We start from the raw sequence: 15,537 nt of genomic DNA, 5'->3' as shown, positions 1-15,537 counted from the left end.
TTTGTTAAAAGGATAAAAGTACTCACTTTTGTTTAAAAGTCATCAAATATTTCTCAGTCTTCTTTTAGTAACTGGAGGGCGTGTTGTTACCTTTTATTTGTATATGACGTACATGCTGCCTTTTACATGAGAAGTTCTGCAGAAGTGTGACCACCTGGTGAGTGACTATATGATAAGACAAATTCATTTATTCAGCAGGGCATAAAAATATGCTCAATGCTGACCGGTACTGCGGTACCGATTGAATGTCCTGATAAATACATTAAAGACATTACACGGGCGATTTTAAACAGTTAAATTGACACATCTTAACGATAGTTATTTGTTTTGTATTTTATTTCATCATGATTGTGGCTCTGCCTCAATTACCTCCTCTGAATGCACGTCACTGAGTGCAGTACATTTTTCCAGTGTTTCTCGGTGGGTATCCTTTCCTCCTCCCATATTATGTCCCTCCCATCAAGGAGACTCCTCAAACCCTCCCACTACATTTTTTTGTATTTTAGCGCTGCTGACGACGTCACTACATAAAAAAATCCACTTCTCAGCTTGTCTTTGCTTAATGAGCAAGACTTGCGCGCCTGTGACATCATCGCTTTAAGTTACGGCGACGTTGGGACTATCTCCTTGTTGGCATTGTACCTCCAGCGGCCAGTCCGGACTCTTTCAGGGCAGACAAAGCGTAACGTGGACCTCAGTGCGGGGGGAAAAAAGAGGGGTGTTGGTGGAGAAGAGGACCGAGCTGAGTCGGGTGTGGTAGTCCAAGACGAAAAGTAGTATTTGCTAGCTAAAGTTACAAGAAAGTAGCGGTCGCCATGTCACTGTCGGTACCGCAGAACGGCGTAAAGGCGGATAAGGAGCCTGTTATTGAGCTGTTTGTGAAGGTAAGTTTTATTATATTTTTATTAGACTGATAATGAAATAACCGCGGAACTGTATGCTTCGTTTTGCTTTGAGGATGAAGGGAACGTTAGCTTTTGCCACGTGTTGGGCTAAGACCATTAAGCATAGCGAACATGTCCCTTTTAGCCTTTGAGTTCATGTGCTATTGTCTACATAGCGGAGCCTCCTAGCAGTTGGAGCTCCGTACATTACCTCTGCATGACACAGGCAGGGCGGATGCACCTCTCCCATCGCCTTGTAGGAAAGGGGCAGTCACTTCTTTTAGTTATACTGTGTGTACCATTATATATGTAAAATTTTGAGGGTTATTTTGAAAGCACGGTACATAGTTGCCCCCTCTCTTTATTCCTTTATGTGTTACTGACATTCATTGTGGAACGCAAAGAATTTCATTGTACTGTGTATGTGAAAAATAAACCGTGGTCTGAATGTCATTGACATGACAGTGCTTTTGCATAGAGAATATCTGCATTGTGTATTGTTCTGTTGCCAAGAACAACTTGTATGATAATTTCTCTATATGAGGAACATCGTCTCTTTAATGTGGACTTTTGATTGGCATTGTTAAAGGCAGACTCAAACCCCAAGGCCTTTGACTCTTTCTTAAGCAGGGCGGGAAAGGGGGAGTGGGGGGGGTGTTTGGCACACCAGAGGCAGGAGTGCTGTAGTGCTATATACAATGATACCTTATTTACATTAGCTGGTCTCTGTGAGTTTACCATTTTTCCTGGATTCATTCATCCATCCATTTATTTTCTATGCCGCATATTCTCACTTGGGTGCTGGAGCCTATCCCAGCTGTCTTTTGAGCGAGAGGGGCAGTACACCGCTGATTCAAATAGGAACATTCTCCTTCCAACTGCTGCTGACGTGCAGTGCAGTTTTTTGTTTGGGATGAGTGTGTAGGGGCCCCTTTTTCTAGAGTCCAGAACATTTCTATGACCGTTTATGAGAGGTTGCGTCAACGGCCAACCCCTTCCTTCTGCCACTCCTTCTTTGGACTACGAACAAGTTTCTTTTTCCTCCTATGTGGTGCAAACGGAGCACCATTTAGTGTAACCAGTACGTTTAATTGCAATGCTTATCAATGTATTGCCAATGGAAAAAAATGTGCCAAGCAGTATCTCTCGTCCTTCCTCATCAGTAGGATAAACCCTGGTTTACACTGGCATTAGACAGACGTACTTTATTGTTTGACTTCCAACATTTAATCAGGTTGCACCCTCCTTTGCATGATAATGTACTGAACCGACTGTTCCTTTTTATGAAATTGAGCCACATTTTTAGCTGCTTCTTGTTGGTTGGTGTTTGCGGCTATTTATTCTGGTTGGCGAAGTGTGCATAGAATCTTGCAATGGAAATACTGAATGATCCCGGGAGTAGGGAGATATAAGTCCAGGTTCCCCTTGATGCTTGAGACTCGATGCCCAGCCCGATTGGGTATTTTCAAGAACTGCGTCCTTCATAGACTCTGTTTTGAAGACACAACAAAGGAGGTGGAAACAAAAGCAGATCCTACTTGGTTGTTAATAGGATGACAGCCTTGGATAATAAACTCAATGTTTTGACTAGATAATTGACACAACATCGAAGACATTTTTTCTGAACTCAAATGTGTGTAGGTGAAAATCGAATGGCTTAATCTGTCCTACAAGTATTAATGTTAAATTACATATAAATGTAATGCTTGTGAGTCTATGGTGTATTTGATAGGATCTGTAGCTGTTATAAGCACCAAATATCAAATTGGATTGGTTTGGAAAAAGTGGCTTGTAATTGCACATATTGCATAAGTTTGATAGTCTCATGTGTTTTTTTTATTCTTTGTATTTTGCACGAGTGTCTGGCATGTCCACATCTATTATTGACGCCGCTGGTCTTAATGTGCTGTGTTAGACACAGTGATGATTGTAGTCATGCAGGTTGCCATGGGGGCAGTGTGGCATGCTTGGAGCTGATAACCAACCGTACTCTTCATACAACACTGCTATATCGGCCTGTGTACTGCCACAAATCAAAGCACACAAATACTGCAAGTCAAACACAAGTTGCTTTAGAGAGAGCTTAACTTAAAAATTAAAAGTCGCTCCCTGCAGTGTTTGTTGCAATGATTGTCAAAAGTTGCTATGGGAACTCCTAAGTGTTGGTACTCCTAAGATGTTGGTGTTTATTGTGTCTGGTTGTAAAATACTGTGTGAGTTATTTAAGAAAGACTGAGGATCGACCCTTGGCCTCATCCAAGCATAGCGGATTAGATATTGGTGGCAGCCTATTTTTATACACTTCCGCTTTACACTCAATGAGGCCATGTCATGGGGTGGTAAGGAGAAATCCTTTGGACTTATGAAAACACTACATCCTTGGTCGGTCTTTATGAAGAATAGTTTCTTCTCTGATTGCTTTCATGTTTTGGCCATGTTACAATGTCACTAATCCAAGTGAATAGTGAAAGCCACGAAACATCTTTGAGGTGCCTTTATGTCTAATGGCATAATGCCTCTTCGTGGTTGTGTATGTCTCATGGGTACCATGGAGATGAAAGCTTGGAATATACCTGAAAGAAATTATGCAGTACCTGGTCACCAAGAGGATGATCAGGATGGGCAATGTCTGATGGGATAAAATCGTCTTTCCCCGCGAGATTGGGCTGATCCGGGTGCGGTATAACGTTTGTAACTCTGGACCACACACTCATAGTCGGTGTGATAATGCGGCTCAAAGCTGGTGGACACTCGACTCCAGCAACTCTCAGGAAGAAGAAAACGCAACACCACCATACAGACGTATCCGCAGTGTACCGTGATAAAATTAGTTTCACGTTTGACGTTGGATATTTGGTTCTGTAGCTACAGTGGTAGTTCCCCCTCACTGTGCCTGGACTGCTGTGTCATTGTGCGGTGAGCTCGCACGGGAAGTGGTGTATTGTCTGCTACAGTACTACTGCTCATCCTAGCGACAGTACGTCAACATTGCCTGTGTTTGGTATTGTATCTGTAAATTTTTGACATTGATACATCTGTTTATTAGAAAAATATACCATGCCATACCATCATCAAAGGACACTACAATCTAAAAATAATATAAGAAATACAAATAAATGTTTCTCCCATTAGTGACCCATTGAATTTCCCAGGGACCCACTCTATTTAGCACTTGTTGGTCTTAGGTTTTCAGTGTAGTGAGTCCCCATCAACATTGCTGTGTATGTATGACCCCACGCATGAGCATAATACAGTACCTGTAACTCAATCATTTGCAACACAATCCAGTCTGCTTGTATTTCAGCTTTGTTATTCATCTTAGAGGAGCCTTAATGCAAACAGAATGTAAAGAAAAGTGTTTTACCAGAACAGTGAGGATAAGATGACTTCTAATTCCTGTTCACTAAACCTCAATGGTCAATATACTTTATCATGGCCTTTGTTGTCTCTGAAACCCTGGCACGTTATAAAAAAACAGCGCTGTCAAATGTTTATACGCCAGTAATGGTCTATGATGGTACTGCATATCCTGTGCAACCTGTGTGTTGTGGCTGCCATACTTATCTGGCTTTGAAGTTAATGAGTGTGTAACATAAGATACTGGCAACAGCTCTAAAGTGTGAACGTGATCATTTCTTGTCATAATTTTTATACTGATCTTAAATGACTTAGAATCCATTCTCAGTTTTCCACTCCAAGTCGATAGTTTCCTTTTGTTTATGTGCACTAGCACCGTAGTCCTGTGTCTGAGTGGATGTCTAGAGGTTTCCACTGAGTGAGGTCATGCTGAGTCAGAGCCTTGTTATGGGATATGATGGGCCTGCCGCAATCTGGAATGATCTGAATTGTATTTGTACTCCTCTCTGGCCATAGTAGGGCTTAGAGACCAAGTATAGTCATCACCCATTCCATCCACTGCTGGTTACTCATAGATAATACAGGCACATTTCAATGAATTCAATAATTAATTACAGTAGTTAAGTTTGGAAAAAGTGCAACTCTCTTTTTTTGTAACTTTGCATGGCTCTTATATGTGGTCAGTAACATTTAATGTGTGTTTAAATGACATCTTCTTTAGCTTTTGTAGTTATGGTACTCCACAGGGGCTTATTAATTTAATGGCTGAGCTGATATTTATTAAATCTGACTGGCCGATATGAGGAAATCACTTTTAAAACTGGGTTATTTTGGCTTGGAAACAGCCACGCCTCTGTCTTTCTCTCCCTCCCCCTTCAGTCTTGTTTTGTTGCAAGGAAGTACGATAAGATGAAGGCTAAAAAAAAAAATTCTGGAAGCTATTGTAGAAGATTTAAGATAACTTTACAAGAGTGGCTGCTGAGCTTGTTAATAACGCCATGTACTTTTTGTTGTGTTTGAACTGAAAACTATAAATGTTCTATGTAAATATTTACTGTGGAAACATATCAGGGAGCTTTTTATCAACTTCTAAGAGATGCTTTTGAAATATGCCTTAGGCAGTTAAAACCAAGTTTAATTTGTATTTTTCCACATTTTTACATTTTCACTGCAAATGAATATCTGCTCCAGATATTGGTTATCGGCCTCCTTAACCACTAATAATCTGTAATTAGTTTGAATACTTTTCCGACATTGAACACTGTTATTGTAGTTGTCTACTTATCACAGATTATTGAATACAGACATTTTAATAAAATTCTGAATGCAAAAATGAAGTTTGGTATTGAAATATGTCTGTTTTCATACATTTCTACCCAATGAAATGTGCTCAGGCATCATGTCATGCATTAAATATGGCTTCTTCTAGAACATTATCTACTTATTAAACAAGTATGTCTTGATTTTATCTGTATACTTAAAAATATTAAGTTATTTATTAAGTTATAAAAGTTATTTCCATTTAAAAATAACTGCCTAGTTCATTCACCCATATAAACATTCACTTTCTGTGTCCGGCTACTGTCAAAGGCCTAATACTATACCAGTCTGCATGCCTGTGCAGCAAGTTGGGCCATGTGGTTGCCATAGCTGCACTCGTCCCAAATGAAAATCCCTGCTGTGTGTCAGGGCCTAGAGGGGAAAGCTGTTGAGCTCATTCGTCCTCAGCTCCTTATTCGGTCAAAATGTGGCCTGAACTTGCAGAGGAGCCCACCCAATTTTAGAATATAAAGTGAGTTGGGGAGAGGTGCGCACGGGCCGCCAAGTTACTAAAATTAGGCTGTGAGCTCTGACTGAGTGGACCTTGCTTGGGCTGAGCAGGATTCATTTATCCCCTCCCTGCTGCCTCCTACCATCACCAGTCTGGAAAAAAATATAGCTTCAAGTTGTATTATTATTTTAAAATTTAACCTATAAAACATAATGTTGCACTTCTATATTTGTTGTGTCCATAAATAACCCAACAGCTGAGGAAGCAGGTGGAGCAAGACAGCATTTTAAGTGCCACCTCGAAAAATGTTATAGGTCTGTACTTGTGAAGAAGACAGATGCCTTTTGTTCTCTTAAACATGCACATCATCTCCAGTGGTAGGTCATGTTCTGCAAAGCCAAACATCATCATCATCATCATCAGTGCTTAGATAGAGCGTTTGCATTATTGTTTATCTTTGAAATGGCCACTTTAATATGAAATGTATCTGATGATAGAAATAAGAGATGATATCAGACACACAAGACTGTTTTCCCAATGTAATATCATTGTACTGGTAGCGCCAAGCTAACGTCAACCTCAGCATGAGTCACACCCTCCACTGTGCAGTTAGTTATATGTCATTTGACATTAAACAAACAAACCATGTTGACTTAAGGGCTATCCTTTTGAGCTTGTTCTAGTCAGCTGTCCTGTTGCCTGGAAGTTTCATATTCACATCAGGGGGTCAACTCTGTCAAAGATGATGTAACCGTCTGCAATATGCGAGTCATTGTCTGTGACATATCAGGCAACAGCGTGGCCACTACTAACTGTTTCTGTGGATGTTGATTTTACTTGGAAAAATGTGCGTCATTCTGTACAAGTGTTTAACTTGTTCCATGTAACTTTTTTGCCTTACCCCCCCCCCGTGTTTTATTGGGGCGTCAACTACCCCGCAACCCCCAAGCCCATTCCTGTTAGTTGTGAACTGGTGATGTACCTAAAAGTACACACAAAAACTGCTTTGTGTTGTTTCTGTGTAGAATGTTCGGTAGGAGCCCTTTGCTGACTACCGTACTATTTATAGTGGTGCTCTCGCTGGGAAAGATGAACAAAGATGTTTTATTTTTTTTATACTATTTAACATATTTACAAAAATCTTCTAGAATTAATTCTACTGTTAGTTAAATGACGTTGAAGGTGGTCTATACAGTAAATCGTCAGATTATTCTTAACAGAAGCACAGCTTGTCAAGTTTAACTCGACCACTAGCATCGTCACATAATTTCAAGTAAACAAAGCACACTTTCTGGCGGGACGAAGTGACATTTCTGGAATAGTTTCTCCCTCCACTCCTCCAGTGTCCAACACGCCCCGCCCTCTGACTCAGAGGGGCCCAGGATAAGGATAAGGATAGGGATGGAATGGAGGAAGAGGAGGAGGAAAAACTGAGCAGCATGGCAAACGTCTTTTTTTCCCCTTCTCCCTCCCATTTCAAGCATTTATTACTGCTGGTTCTCCCTCCTGTCAAATAACACTACCTACCATCCCTAATGGTGTCCTCATTTCCTACAATTTGTGTCTCTCACTCTGTATCAAATCCCTGCTATCATTGTCTTTGGCAGAACACTGCACTCTACTCTGGAGTCTTTATAAGAGGAAAGCACTGCCGCGGCTATGATAACAGGGTTCTAGAGATGTGGACAATGGCCAGTGTCTTTGTCTTGGATGTAATACATTCTTGTCCTGATTTGTAAATCACATTGTGTGTTTTCATTTGAAGAATGAAGTAATCGTTGCCTGTGAGTTGGTCCATCACACTGGATCTCTCCCTGCCACTCATGTGCTTGGCCATTGTCATGGTAACAGTTATTCTACCGCATTGCCACCCTTGTTCTTGACCTGAATCTGTATATTTGTGGTGCTGTGACTGAAATGGACTCGGGTCCGGGTAATGAAAGTCCACTTGTATAAAACAAGGTGCATCTATGATTTCATTCATCAGTTTGCCGAACAGAGGCACTGATGCACGTCTTTTATATTGAATTCAAAAGTGATTGTGGGTGGGTAGATGCAGAGGGACAGGCGGCGTACAATAGAGGCCAGCAGATGAAAGAGAGTCATCCCACAGGGTGTTACACAGAGGACAACAGCAGCCGGCCTGTGCACAACAGCAAGGAGCTGCTGTACTGATCCAGAACACCAAAACAAAGTCTTCCATTGAAGAACGCTCATGACAATCCACTTTTAAAATTCATACAGTTGTTGTTGTTCTCAAGTAGAAATCAACCTTACTTTTATGCATTGTCTCTGCACATCTGAGGTGATTACAAGAAGTGCACGCGAATTATTGCGATTATTATTAAGAAACGATGACCAGACCTCTACCATTGCTGAAGATACCAGATTTTGTTGGCAAGTTTAAACCCCTTGGGTCCACTATTTGTACTTGTACTGAGGTACCTCCATTTTATTTATTTTTGTTAATAGTCGTGATGTCATGATATTTGGTAAGGACAAATCTACAAGGACAGTTTGTCAAATCCAACTTGGAGTTCTTACCTCCAGGTGTATTCAAGATAAAAAAAAGTTACTGGTACTGGTCTTGAAGCTATATGTAGTGGAAAAAAATGTTGAGATGTTATTCCAGAAAACACGTGTTGACAAAATTGTGTTGTTTTTGGTCTACCACCGAACAGTCAGCTTTGTCATTATTAAGCGGGTCCACACCACTTGAATTAATCTCATTCCCACCACCACTGTACGTTCTTGTGTTTGTGCAGTCTCAAATTAGAGGAAAGAAGAAGACAGCATGGCTAAGTCACTTCAGAGGTTTCCTATTACTCTGCAAAGTTGTTCTACAGATAAATGGAGAGATAGTGTGCTGGAGCATTAGAGAAGGCCATCGGCCCCCCAGTCTTTTTAGTGCAGCCAGTCATGTGTGTTAAAGTCTTTGTTAGTAAAGGGCTCCCTGACCATGTACAATGCCAACAAATGGACCATAATGTTTGTGCAACACAGATATGAACACATGGTGATGTTTCACGGTGCATTTTTTGAGACATTTGAGAATTATTAGAATTACAGTACATGGTTGCAAATGGTGTCATCTGTATATATCGCTTAATGTATCGCTTTTATTCTGACGATGTGATACAACATTCCTGTTCTTAAATTTGTGCTTGTATCTATTATAGGCAGGAAGCGATGGCGAGAGCATCGGGAACTGTCCTTTCTCCCAGAGGCTCTTCATGATCCTGTGGCTTAAAGGCGTCGTTTTCAACGTTACCACAGTAGACCTCAAGAGGTATACTTGTCCTACTCTGCTCCTCAGATATCTCAACTGACTTGTTTTGGTAGTGAGGTTGCCCTACACTTGCAAATGTCACATTTAGTAGGCTTCCCTGTTAAGGGTGTACTTTAAAAAAAAAGCATTGGTTATTATAATATCAAGGGTTTTGATTTATTATTTGGTCACATATAGCTTTTCCTGTAACACTTTGATATACCACACCCCTGACATGCTCACTGCCTCCCACTGTTATTTGGTTTTCCCATGACCCTTTCCCAGGCTGAACAAAATTTGAGTAAACCAAACAACTAGGCTCTTCAGAGGCTACAGACTCCACACACATCCTGCCTGCTTTGCTGGACAACATGTCATTTATCATCACAGAGATCCAAATATGGTTGATGCTCTGCAATTTTCACTGCATTTCCTCCCAGTTGCAAGAAAACAAGATTCCAGCTCCAGATAATCTTTACTAAACCCACACCATCTTCCTCAGTGTGATACATCTAAAATGTTGTTGGAATTCATTCCTACTTGCCAAGCCAGGGCATCCAAGCGCCAGACTATTTACAGCCATGGTCTTTTTGACATCTGTTCTCTACCGATGTCCCTGAATGTGTCGATTTGACTCTCATTCAGGATTCCCTCCATTTAATATCAAAGCTTGTGGCAGCTGCTCACCCCCTCTATGCCACAGCTTCCTGGCCAAATACACATGATAAATTGTCTTGTAATAAAAGGTAGAATATTTGCCTAGCAATTTGCATTGACTTTGCCATACCTTCAAATAGCTTGCCTAACATACAGTGCCAAAGGGTGTGTGACCTAAAACAGCTGAAGAAAATCCTCTAAAAGGCGATGGAGGATGTCCGCCTACTCAGCAGCATATGTAATTGTTCTTGCCACTGCATTCATTTTAAAGAGCATCACATTGTTGCGTCCGAAGGAGGAAATGTCACAGGTACAAGTCGAAACCATTGACCCTCATGAGTTGACCTCCTTTTCCGGGTCAAATGTTTCATTACAGTAATGAGATCCTGCGATTCAGTGGCTGCTTCAGTTCTTACCACTGCTCAGTGATATCATTGGCCGAGGGTGCCACTTCCTTTTTGCATGCCTAAGGATTTATGTTATTTCCTGTTTTTGCGCCCTTGGATGCCTTGTCCCAAAACTTGGCAGACTCTGCATGCTTCATAAAGTCACAAAACACAGCTCTTCTCCAGCTCTTGGCCCTTTCAATAGTCAAATACAAAAGAGAAATAAAGCGTCTGTGTACACACTAATTACTCCACACATGTTCATGACTGTTTGTGTCTGTCTTTTGCCAAAAGAGGCATCTGGTTTGAAATGCAAATGCAGGCTTAAATTCCACAGATAAGACACACTTGCTGAGGATGCAACAATTTTATAGCACAGCAGTGCTCAGTGTGGTATGGCAAACTTGGCCTTGTAATCTTCACCTCACTGAAAATCTTCCCTCTGTGTCCTGCAGGAAGCCCGCGGATCTGCAGGACCTCGCCCCAGGCACACACCCTCCCTTCGTCACCTTCAATGGCGAGGTGAAAACAGATGTCAACAAGATTGAGGAGTTTCTTGAGGATGTCCTCTGCCCGCCCAAGTGAGCATTCTCTCACCTTTGTAATAGCAGTGTGCCATGATCTTGTATGTGCTCACAATGCAAACTGTTGCAAAACACATTGTAAATATGAATTTCTTTTTGTATAATTTCTCCTGCAGGTACATTAAACTTGGTGCGAGACACCCTGAGTCAAACACAGCTGGTATGGACATCTTTGCTAAGTTTTCAGCCTTCATTAAGAACTCAAAACCAGATGCAAATGAAGGTAGGCATCCCCTCTGATACATCCAAACGTGTACCAGGAATTACTGATTAACACTGTGTAATACTGACTAATGGGTTGGGTAACTAACTTGGGTACTATGCAGCATATCACAATGGCGGCTCTACATGTACATACACATAATGTGATGTACAGATTGCCAGAAACCCATCCACCAATCTTAGAGATTCTTCAGGTTACCTAGCAACGTTGCTTGCCCAGTCCTGATTGGTTGCTTTCAGGCATGAATCAAAAACACAGAGCTTTTGTTCTGCTGCCTCCCAGTGTCCTTAGGCTCCTCACCTGCTAGGGCACTGTGGAACAAACAAAAGAGCAGCTCTACTAGGCATGAACTAATGATGATAGTTGCATCCTTCGGGCTTATCTACCAGTTCACCCCCACAGGAGCTGTATTTTCAATAATATTTGCGTTCACGTGCTGTAACGGATGTTAACCGTAATCACAGAATGGCATGATCTTGTGACATTAGTTGGCTATTCGCCGCCCTGGGAAAATATTGAGCAATTTGAAAGGCAGGACTGTGTAAATAGCATGGGGCTGTATGCTATGCAGCGTTGATAAGTGCCCTGTGAAACAGTTGGAACACAGACATTCATGACATATTTTTCAACAATACCATGACTTGTTAATAACCAACCCCAAGATGAATGAATATATACAGACTGAGGACAAAACCTCACTGTTAAACATATACCCAGAACTATGTCTGAACCGAAGAAAAAAGTGTTACTGCTATCAAACATTAAAGAGGCACACAGTACAAAAAAAATCATCTATCTCCATTTAAAAAAAAAAAAAAAATTCCACAATGCATGTTGATGAAATACTGCCCCCATGTGTTGGGACATGGTATTTACACTGTGGAGGCCCTGCTGAAGCATGAAGTATTTGTGGTTTTGTTTAGCTCTGGAGAGAGGTTTGCTGAAGACTCTGCAGAAACTGGATGAGTATCTCCGCTCACCTTTGCCAGACGAGATCGATCATAACAGCATTGAGGATGTCAAGGTTTCCACTCGCAAGTTCTTGGATGGGGAGGAAATGACCCTGGCCGACTGCAATTTGCTTCCCAAGCTGCATATCGTCAAAGTAAGTGTACCAGCAGCATGAAATAGTTGGTAGTTGAATTTAGCCAAGTTGGCTGCCTTTACCTGATTTCTGTTATTGCATGTGATATTGCTGTATACACGCTTGATCAACATTCAACATTTAAGACCAGTTGAAAAGTTGCAAGTATTTACATTTTGCACTGTTGGATCTAAAGGAGCCTTTATGGGGTTTTATTTGCTTTTAAAATGACAAAGCTCAAAGGTCTCTACTTCCTTTTATAAATATTTTCTATATTTATGTATGTACATTGTACATTTAGGGTGCACACACTTTTTAGTGACCCTGATATGATTACTGTAAAACATAACATACTTGTATATGTAAAATGTTTGCGGTAAACTTTGAAAACATTGCACTAAATACTATTGATGACTATTTTTTTAATATAAAACATTCTTGAGTCTGTAACTGATGCTGTAACTAATTTAGAATATTTGGATTACTACCTACTACGAATGAAATCATAACCTCAACAGATCTGTGTTGTACAGAGGAACCTCTGTTTTCAATTTAGTTTTGAAGAAAAACATTGCTAAATATGTCTGTTTTCGCACACAGTGCACCTAACAAATTATTAGTACGCGGAAGTGAGTGCCTTTTTATATCTGACTGCTGTGCCCCGCCCCGCTTTTTCTCATGGTTTAACTGTGTATTAACGAATGAATGTTGTATTTTGGTGGTCTTCTACTCTGTTTACTTGCTTTTATTCAACTCCATTCTTCTGTGAAGTGTCTTTGAGTATTTTGAAAAGCGCTATACTAATAAAATGTATTATTATTATTATTATTATTATTTAAACAAAGCATCTATAAATTTGACTGTCCTGTGAAGAATGGATAGTGGTAAAGGTTCTCTTAGAGGACATATTTCAGCTAGGGAATCCTTTCATCAGCTTTGTATGTGTGTCATTTGTTCATAGAACAAACACAGAACAATCAACGACTGTTAAGTAACAATTTAACATTGCATACTGATGAGGCATTCAAGGGCACTGTGTATTTCTGGGTGTTACAGGAATCTGTAACCCAAAGTGCCAGAACTTTTCGTCAGACGTTTTGGACCAGATACATGATGAAAAGAGGTTCCACTGTAATATTGGTTGAATTTAGCTAAAACCAATAGCAATGAATGTGGAATAGAATATGCCCATAACACCTTGACACTTAATTTATTCCATGTTTTTGATTGTAGGAGACATCAAAAACATTATAGTGCTTGAGACCACTTGTATTTTTTTTTACTATAATTTACATGACACTGTACCTTTTAGGTGGTGGCAAAGAAGTACAGAGGCTTTGACATCCCCAAGGAGATGACCGCTATCTGGAAGTACCTGAACAATGCCTACACACGGGAAGAGTTCACCAACACCTGTCCCGGCGACAGGGAGATCGAGATCGCATACGCGGATGTAGCTAAGAGGCTCGTCAAATAAGATAACCTGTCCTGAACTCCCTGACCACTGGTACCGCTACACACCTACTCTGCAGCACATGGACTTGAAGTGCTTACACATGAGAAAGACAAAGTGCATATTTTTCTTACTTTCCTAACTCATATTTGATTACATAAACATGTCCAGTGCATTCAGCAACATTTTATTCAACATTAATAGCTTTCATTTTGGATTGCTGATGAATTGCGAGGCACAGTGAAAGCAGCCAGACCCTTTGTATCCAAATCGGTATTTCTTTCTTTCCCTGATACGTGTCCTTTCCTGTGTCAGGAGGGACAAGGCCATGAACTGCTCTTTGATTGTAAAATGGTTATAAAAATGAATGCTGAGAAGCAGTTTCTGCTCTTTTGGCTTGTGAAGTGTCTTTTTTTTTTTTTTTAACAAAAACTCATCCAAATCTGTGATCTAACTGATCTAAATCTGTAATTCCAGGTAAAGCTACCTGGTATTCGAAAAGGGGAAAAGTTATTGTAGCTCAGATGTGTAGGTACTGCAGAACCTGAGTTCCCTCACATGTTCATCAAATGTAGCTTACAAATGGTTGTCCACTGTTGCCTTGTATGATTTCACCATATTGCCATAGAAAGAATATGTCCACCAAACAGAACACTTTTTAGCTTCTTGAAGCTAAAGTGTCCAGCTGGAGTAGCAAAGAGGCACATTTATTCTGGTCTCACTGTGGAAACATGACTCCTGATGTAAAAATAAAAAATAAAAAAATGAATGGAAAGACAAGCTGCAATTATGTGCTAATACAGGTGACACTGAAAATATTTAAGACGCAAATGGGATCAAGCAGAATAGTATGAAAACAAATCACCAGTTGACTGATTATTCTTAGAGTAGTTAATGTATGTTCTTGATTACAGTAGCTCAAAAAGTGCTTTAGCATTCACAGTTTTTGTTATCAGACACAATTGATAAAAGGAATTGTAAATATGTGTTGATTGCTCTGATTTGATTGTGCAAATTTTATACATTTCATGGTCACGGTTTGAGGACATGGGGTCATTTCTTGGCCGCTCAGTTGAAAATTTTCCATGAGCTTTTCTCCTCTTTGCCTTACTTGTCTTTACAGGATTGTTTCAATGCATCCGTTTGCCATTGTTACCTAAGATAATATTCAAGGTCTGCTGTTATTTTTATTGTTTTCAAAAACCAAATTGAAATAAACTTCTTACTGGAATTCTCATGTGTTTTAATTTGTTTTCAATGTTATACCAGGCTGCACGGTGTTCGAGTGGTTAGCGTGCAGGCCACACAGCGAGGAGACCTGAGTTCGATTCCAACCTCTGCCATCTCTGTGTGGAATTTGCATGTTCTCCCTGTGCATGCGTGGGTTTTCTCCGGGTACTCCGGTTTCCTCCCACATTCCAAAAACATGCTAGGTTAATTGGTGACTCCAAATTGTCCATAGGTATGAATGGAGTGTGAATGGTTGTTTGTCTATATGTGCCCTGTGATTGGCTGGCGACCAGTCCAGGGTGTACCCCGCCTCTCGCCTGAAGATAGCTGGGATAGGCTCCAGCATCCCAGCGACCCTCTTGAGGATAAGCGGTAGAAAATGAATGTTATACCAAGGCCATACAGTCAGGAGATCTGCCAACCAAAGCATGTAAAGGGACATACTTATTGTGCTTACAAGGTCTGCTACATCAGTTTTTATGGTTTTACATACATGTTGTGACCATGTAGTACAGGTACATTCATGATAAGGTGTTTTGCTGTACTTTGGTCAATGTGTGCATGACCAGAACTTCCTGTCGGTCTTGTGTGGCGAGGTGTCACTACACCAATAAAGTAGTTCTTCGGCATAATGTTAATA

General features: G+C 40.6%; 1 protein-coding gene across 1 annotated transcript; it reads left to right on the top strand.

Annotated features, from left to right (window-relative positions):
- The first annotated feature begins 515 nt into the window (after positions 1-515).
- On the top strand, positions 516-14,898 carry clic4 (chloride intracellular channel 4). The gene is made up of 6 exons (XM_058090467.1): positions 516-884; positions 9,192-9,301; positions 10,779-10,904; positions 11,024-11,130; positions 12,054-12,235; positions 13,527-14,898. The coding sequence occupies exons 1-6, from the start codon at positions 816-818 to the stop codon at positions 13,689-13,691; spliced, it is 759 nt and encodes a 252-aa protein (XP_057946450.1). The 5' UTR covers positions 516-815; the 3' UTR covers positions 13,692-14,898.
- The last annotated feature ends 639 nt before the right edge of the window (positions 14,899-15,537 follow it).

This window comes from Doryrhamphus excisus, chromosome 13, assembly GCF_030265055.1.
Source record: "Doryrhamphus excisus isolate RoL2022-K1 chromosome 13, RoL_Dexc_1.0, whole genome shotgun sequence".
Lineage (NCBI taxonomy): Eukaryota > Metazoa > Chordata > Actinopteri > Syngnathiformes > Syngnathidae > Doryrhamphus > Doryrhamphus excisus.
The sequence above is the reverse complement of the archived record's forward strand: the minus strand, read 5'-3'. Positions and strand labels throughout refer to the sequence as shown.